The sequence below is a fragment of the Cystoisospora suis genome (assembly GCF_002600585.1).
Source record: "Cystoisospora suis strain Wien I chromosome Unknown contig_2528, whole genome shotgun sequence".
NCBI lineage: Eukaryota > Apicomplexa > Conoidasida > Eucoccidiorida > Sarcocystidae > Cystoisospora > Cystoisospora suis.
Genome location: NW_027155327.1, coordinates 816 through 7,720, shown reverse-complemented (window position 1 = coordinate 7,720; position 6,905 = coordinate 816). Strand labels below are relative to the sequence as shown.

The 6,905-nt window shown below is 56.1% G+C and overlaps 3 protein-coding genes across 3 annotated transcripts; 1 reads left to right on the top strand and 2 right to left on the bottom strand.

Moving 5' to 3' along the window:
* CSUI_005227 (60s ribosomal protein) lies at window positions 1-2,208 on the bottom strand. Its single transcript, XM_068065405.1, has one exon. The coding sequence runs from the start codon at window positions 1,508-1,510 to the stop codon at window positions 926-928; it is 585 nt and encodes a 194-aa protein (XP_067922620.1). The 5' UTR covers window positions 1,511-2,208; the 3' UTR covers window positions 1-925.
* Window positions 2,209-2,925: 717 nt separating this feature from the next.
* Window positions 2,926-5,065, top strand: CSUI_005226 (uncharacterized protein). Its single transcript, XM_068065404.1, has one exon. The coding sequence runs from the start codon at window positions 3,112-3,114 to the stop codon at window positions 4,252-4,254; it is 1,143 nt and encodes a 380-aa protein (XP_067922619.1). The 5' UTR covers window positions 2,926-3,111; the 3' UTR covers window positions 4,255-5,065.
* A 1,252-nt stretch (window positions 5,066-6,317) lies between these two features.
* On the bottom strand, window positions 6,318-6,905 carry CSUI_005225 (uncharacterized protein). The gene has a single exon (XM_068065403.1). The coding sequence runs from the start codon at window positions 6,876-6,878 to the stop codon at window positions 6,612-6,614; it is 267 nt and encodes an 88-aa protein (XP_067922618.1). The 5' UTR covers window positions 6,879-6,905; the 3' UTR covers window positions 6,318-6,611.

The window sequence follows — 6,905 nt, the reverse complement described above, 5'->3', positions numbered from 1 at the left end:
GTACCAATAAAATTAATAGAACTTAGTAGACTATAATCACTTCATGTGGTGGTCCCTGACAGGTTGCGTAACACCGCGACGACCACTGTACGTGACTTGTTTGTCCATCCTAGCAAAGGCCTCGTTCGCGCGCTGCCCGCATCGGACAGTGGATCAGGAGAGAAACTGCTGTGACAGTGGCATTCCGGAACTCGTAGGTAACAAGAAGCCCCCGTCGCCGTAAGACTCCACTTGCCGGCCTGCGTCACCAGAGAGAGCTACCTGCTGATCCCCGTAGGGACGCTTCACCAACGGCCGGTCGTGTCATGTACCTTCCTTCTATACTTCCTCGACAGGGCCACGGAAGCTCATTTGACGGACATCTTCCGTCGTTTTGCAGTGTGTCGCCCTCACCGCACTTCGCTCAGCAGACTGGCTGCCGCTAGTGTACCAGGCCGCATGGCGACCAGCACCGGGTCGCACTCAATGCGCCGTCGGCCTCGGAGTCTGTGATTGTAGGGCTGCCGGAGTTGACGGCGCACACTCCGAGCGCACCTTGTCGCAAGCAACACTACGGCTTCTGTCAGAAGCCCCAGTCCACTATCTATCTACCGATAACACAACCACGGTAACTCCGTGCGCCGGCTGTTGTCCATATCGCAAAATTCAGCTACCGGGTGAGGACAGCCCGACTATGCACTGTGGAGTGAACTGCTGATATTCCTCGGACATTCCTTCAGCTGGTCCAATACATCAACGAGAGGTTGCCCGGCAGGCGTTCGCCACTTCGGAGGAAGTTCACTGTTGCACTGCATCAAAACACTCCACCCCCCTGTCACAAGCCCTGGCACTTTCATTTTCATTTGATCGCACGTTCAAACCCCCTTAGTCGCCACAGATTGCGGCCCCTCCGGGAGGGAACACCTCGAGGTGCCGACGAGTGTACTCAGAATTTCATGGCATGGGGGCGCATGTTCCCTCTCAGTGTGAACCGGGTCTTGAGGTACTGTGTCAGTAATTTGTCCTTGCTAAGAGTGGACAACAGGGCTTTGTCGACGCTGTCCTGGAGCTGCTTGGCTTTGTCCGGAAGAGACTGTTTCGTCTTCTTGTCGCTTTGCTGGATGAACATGCCTTCATCCTGCTTCTTGCGCGCCTTCCTCTCCGCAATCTTCTCGTTGCTGGTCATGCCGAAGTCTCCGTCCGACACACGTGTGACATCAACACCGGAAATATCGACCCGTGTGCTAGTCGCAATCACGTATCGTTGATTTACGCGTCGAAGAGGCACACCGTTGACCTTGAACGGACCTGTAACTAAAAGCAACCCTGACGGGGACAGTTGCTTGAGAAAAACTACACGCTTACCCCTGTGCCCGCCTGCTAGCAGAATCAGGACCGTCCCTGGTGTGATGGAGGAACGCAGCTTGGCCATACGCTTAGCAGCTCCGTTGGGGGCTTTGTACAGCTGTCGTTTCGTTTTCCTCCCTCTCCGCAGCCTCTTCTGCACCGCTGCTGCTGTCTGGGGAGCCATTTCGCCGGAAAAAAACAATGAGACAAGGAGAGACGAGAGAAAGAGCGGGCAACAACAGTTCGCAGCTGCGATGCACCGGGCGAAGTGGGGAGACCACGAGACGGATGAGGAAAGCTACTTAGAAGGGCAAGCCTGACAACCAGCTAGGAACGGCGGCGAGGAATCCGCTGGGAACACGAAGTGAAGCCCCCTATGTGTACCTGCTCAGAAAAACCCAATCGCCCCACCCCTCAAGTGTGGCAACGACAGTCAAGTCAGGGGTAACTGGGAAAGAACAAGGCCCCCTTCGTATATAAGACTGTCGGGCTTATTTACAAAACAATGACCGTGATCGTGGGGCATCGTTATTCGAGATGTTTTTCGCTTTTCGAATTCCCCCTCCTCGAAAGATCAAACTGCTACGCAGTTGCCGGAGAGGGGTCTCCGCTTACGGGCTGCGGCCTTCACCGAGACCGTCCCCGACCAACCCGATGCAGCAACCAACCGAGAGTGTGGGTGGGTGTTCTTGTACGCGCGAGAGCACGGAGAGTCCGAGTCCCCCGGTCCGAAGCCGCTGGACCGGGAACGACTACGCGGGCCGGTCAAGCACCCCGGAACCGCCGCCAGCAGAGAACCGGTCTCTTGCATTAGTAAATCAAGACTCTAGAAGACATGTAACCTCTTTCATGGTTTGCGCAACGTCAATTGAATATTCGATGCGAAAGCGCTTTTGTTTATTTGCAGTTTTGGCAATTTGGCTTTTTGTACTCCTCGGTTCCTCACGGGCGGGCCCTAAGAGGAAGGTCCGGCGCATGCCTTGTGATGCGGCGCTGTCACGACCGGGAGCCCTGGACCACGGCCCCCTGCAAGGCGCCGCGCGCCCGTGACATGAGTACAGACTCCATACTGTTTCTTTGATGCGTTCCTTGCTGCGTTCTCCTCCACGGTTTTCGATTGTGTACTTACCCAGGCGTTCCTACTCCATCGACCGAGGGGCAGCCCAAATTTTTTGCGCGTGATCTACAACTTTCCGCGGAGGTAATGCCAAACCTGCGAAGAAACCTGGTCGCTAGGTACGGTCGCTGGCTTCCCTTGCAACTTCTCTGTGTCATCTTCACACTCCACATGCCGAGCAGAGTCTTTCTAGGCTGAACTAATGGCCGCTGGACTCACCTTTTCGACCAAGCGGAGACGGGAATGGTCTCCTTCGTCTCGGTGACTGGCCCAGCAACAGGTTTGTTCCGATAGCGGTGATAAGGCCCTGGTCCAGTTGAAGGCTTGCCCCTCGAAATATCCCTGTGCGAGCCCAGCGCTGACTGGTTTTGCAGTACGCGGGCGCGAGGAGCTTTCGCACCGGCAGTCGCGCAGATATGGCGGCAATGGCAATGACTGACCTCTCTCTCCTGGCTTGTACAGCGTCACTGGGAGCCGGCAATTTCGATTGCCGTGAAGTTTGGCATCAAGCCGCACAGAGCGACTCAGAGGCGGATGTTTCAACGCAGGCTTCCGATCCTCCCGGACCGGCCTGGTTCCACTTCAACCAGACGGCGACATGCGTCGGGTCAGCCTCCGATGCTGTAGCGCGCAATGAGGAAGGAGTGGACACGATCGCGGAGGATGGCATGTGCTATAGTCCGCGACCGGATGGGGCGAGCGTCAGTTCGCAGCTTTTCATGTTCGGATCCCCAGATTTTTTTGAGTGGCATTCAATCGCACCGGCGCCTGCTGAAGAGAGAGGGCTAGGGTTGGACAGCGCCAGTTTCCGTTTTCCCCAGCCGTTTGTAGGGGAGGGGTTCGGTTTTCCGAGCGAGACGGCTGTACAGGTGACTGGCGATCTGCGTGATATTTTGGAAGTCTCACATGTCTCACCTCAGGACTATTGTCCTCTTGACGTACCCGAGGCTCACGACGCATCTGCGGAACACCTCAGCTTGTTGGGGTACTCGGGAGGCTTCTCCGCAGCTGAAACCGCGTACCCAGCTCAGCTTAGTGGTCCCAGCCTTTTGGCCGACTGGAGCGGAGCTGTTTGCCGCTTGGGGGAGTATCCAAATGCAGTCGATGCAGACAGCGCTGCGGTAGAAGGTTGGGCGTGCTACCCCACCGGCGAGGAAGAACAAGTCTGCTTGGCGAGTGATGAGTGCCGTGATGGAGATGTCCCACCAGTGTTACGGGGTCACACTTTCCAGAGTGAGGCAGCAGCCTCATGTCCTGCCACGTCCTTTGCAGGCCTGTGGGCCGTAGAGCTGAAGCAGGTTCCCTTCGTAGCTGTTAAGGAAGGTGCTGAGCGTTCCAGGCGGCCAAGCAGCTTCGGCACGGCGTCGACGTGTGGAACGGAAGCCAGCGTAGCAGGAGCCGCTCTGCCGCTGCTCAGCGCCACAACCCTCGCTGCTGCGAGGAAGAAGCTGCTCCAGTCATCCCCTTGTTCACTGCTGTGTCTCCGCCGGAACGATCGCGGCAGTCGGGAAGAGGTGGTGTCTCGCGACTCTCTCCGGACGTGGGCCGCCCGGCGAGGCCCGGACGTTACTGCCTTTCGGACGTTCGCCCTCCGGGAAAGCACCCCACTTATGCAGAAGACGAAACGGTATTCGGATGAACAGCGTCTGAAAATCTCGAGAAGGCTACACAAAGGCGGAAGCCTGTGGAAGCCTCAGCTTCTGCCACGCCTTCCGTATCATGTCCAGATTGTTATGCTGACGGCCGCCATGTCGGCACAAGGCCTGACCGCGTATCTTGACGCCGCGAGGCCTGTACATTACGACGACTAGGACGCTGATATCTCCGTTGCTGTGGTGTACTGAAACATTCAATGGTTTGGTACGTATACTCCAAGTAACTATTCTACTGGGAAGTAGACTCATAGGGGTATCGTTCTCGAACATAATATCTTGTTGAAACAAGCGGCTGTTGTTCTGTTGGGGGTATGTTAGGTACTGGGAAGTAGACTCATAGGGGTTTCGTTCTCGAACATAATACCTTGTTGAAACAAGCGGCTGTTGTTCTGTTGGGGGTATGTTAGGTACGACAAGGATGAACAGCAATTTCTGTGGTAGTTTTCGTGCATTCGCCTTTCTGCGAAACCGCCCAACGGCAGGTTCTCAGGCCCGGGGGTCATTCATGATGTACTTGGGGGCCTGCGCATCTTGTCAAAGTGTGTGCTACTGTTCGTTTGCCGGTGTATGCTGATGATCGGTGTTCCAAAGATGTGGCAGGAGGTGTAATGTGGATGGGTACGCGGATACTGCGGTGGGACTCGAGACTTGGATCTACAGTCTCGCATAGTCTCGACGGTTTGCCGCCCCTCAGGGAAGAAGTTGGCAGTCGCTGGTCTAGGCAGGTCGGGAGCACTTTTTGCAGCTATCTGAGCTGTTTTCATTCTATGACGTCGTTCCCCCTCGCGGTGTGCCGAGTAGGAGGGACCATTCGACGGCAGAACTGCGGGGCTCCCCTCTGTGCACTGACGCCGGTCCCAAGTCAGTCTGTTATCCAGTCGAGCCCTATGCTCGAGTGTATGAAAGCAGCTAAGTGAGCCGGAGGCAAGATTCACCGAGCCGGCTGTCGCGTTGCTGCACGGCACGTGAGCGACGCTGTTCTAGAACTCTCCAGTGTTTGCGTTATAACTTATGCAACTGATATGCGGTTGCAGTTGGACTTTACTTTGCATTGCCGCGTCGCAGCAAGCGGCAGTGTGAATCGCTTGACAGCGACTGTTTTGCTATCGGTGTTGCCTTCGCCGAAAGACGGCGGTAGCGGTACGCTTCTGCATGCTGCTGTCGCCGTTCCCGAAAGAAGCCCCCGTCACTAATATATTGACTGAGTGGTTTCCGCGAAAGACCTGCAAAACGGTGGGTGGCGCAAAAGCCTGCCCCCGGCATGGCCTCCCATCTGCCCCACGCGGCAGAGGCTATTCTGATAGCTTTTAGCAATCCCACAAGCATGGAGCAGGCTCGTCGGTCTGCCGTGGTGCTTCTCGCATTCTACAGGAAAGGCAGGTCGGCTCTGGAAACTGCAACGTGAAGCTCGCTTGAGGAACGTGGGGGTTCTGCATGAGACTGAGATCGAATTTTCGAAACACGAGGGCCTGCAGAAGACCGGCGAGTCTACGAGAGTCCTGATGGACAGTCTGAAAGCGTTTTCTCACGCGACGGTGTAACCTAGGATGCGAAGCAGCTTCCTCGTCCGTCGGCCCCCACGATCCTTGAACGGCAGGTCGTAAGACGTCTACGCACGGTCTGAAAGCGTTTTCTCACGCGACGGTGTAACGTAGGATGCGAAGCAGCTTCCTCGTCCGTCGGCCCCCACGATCCTTGAACGGCAGGTCGAAAGACGTCTACGCGAGTGCTTGCCGACTGCCACAATCCAATGTAGCCTAGATTCTGTTGACGTACCCGTGCATCTTTTGTATCTATCGTCAGAAGCTGGTATCATCCGTCGTTTCCCGCGTGTTGTAAAGTGCAATCTATGGGAGCACGCGAAGTGGATAGGAAGCGGCATTAGTTCTGAGTGACCGGTACCGTAGCGAGCCCGGACGCGCCCGAAGTAAAACGAGTAGTTCTGAGTGACCGTAGCGAGCCCGGACGCGCCCGACGTGAAAGGAGTAATAAGCAATGCACAGCCCTTGCAAAATACCCGCCGGACAGGAGGCGCCCATTTGCTAAACGCCTAAAGGCTACGACCATACGCACTACTGCCGGGATGCCCGAGTGTCAGTGCCATTCCCGCCACTGCTGTGCTCAAGTTCCTGTGTTGCGCCTGGTTGGAGTTCTTTCTGCTCCCCGGTGCCATTTCTGCATCCCACAGAGCCTTAGAAGGGACGGGACGTCACTCAGNNGCAGAGTATGAACTAAAAAACTTGGACTTGGCTAAACACCGAAAACCGGAGTACAGTCATCTATCACAAGCCGGTGTGCCCCTACGCGCTAACCAGTGGCGCAAGGGAAACGAGGCACGTAAGCAACGCCGCGAAGAGATATGCGCAGCACTGAAGCCGGTACCCGTTCCAAAAAAACCAACGGCAAGGATGCACCCTCCTGACCAAACGCATACGCCAGGTGCATCCGTTAATCTCTGCCCTTGCTTTGCATCGACGCCTGGATCCTCTGGCAGTCGGCTCCCCGGGTTCAAATCACCAGAGTAAATCCAGTATGGGAGCGTGAGGATCGCACCTCTTACTCCCGACCCGTAACCTTTGTTTCGTCACTTGCGGATGATTTTCGTCCACGAAGTAGGCGACCAACACACACGCAGGGTACTCTTCCCTAACAGCAAGCCTTGTGTGCATGCTGTTTCGCTCCGCGTTTGCGGCGAGTGGGTTCCTGAGCGCCCGCTGACGCGCACGCACCGTAAGGCGTGGCGGCGGCGGGGTAAACGAAGCATTTCCCACTTTTATCATTCGCTGCAATGCGCTCAAGTCTCTCTT

Excerpts from the sequence above, each read along its gene's own strand:
- CSUI_005227 (XM_068065405.1), bottom strand. The coding sequence starts at position 1,510 with ATGGCTCCCCAGACAGCAGCAGCGGTGCAGAAGAGGCTGCGGAGAGGG.
- CSUI_005226 (XM_068065404.1), top strand. The coding sequence starts at position 3,112 with ATGTGCTATAGTCCGCGACCGGATGGGGCGAGCGTCAGTTCGCAGCTT.
- CSUI_005225 (XM_068065403.1), bottom strand. The coding sequence starts at position 6,878 with ATGATAAAAGTGGGAAATGCTTCGTTTACCCCGCCGCCGCCACGCCTT.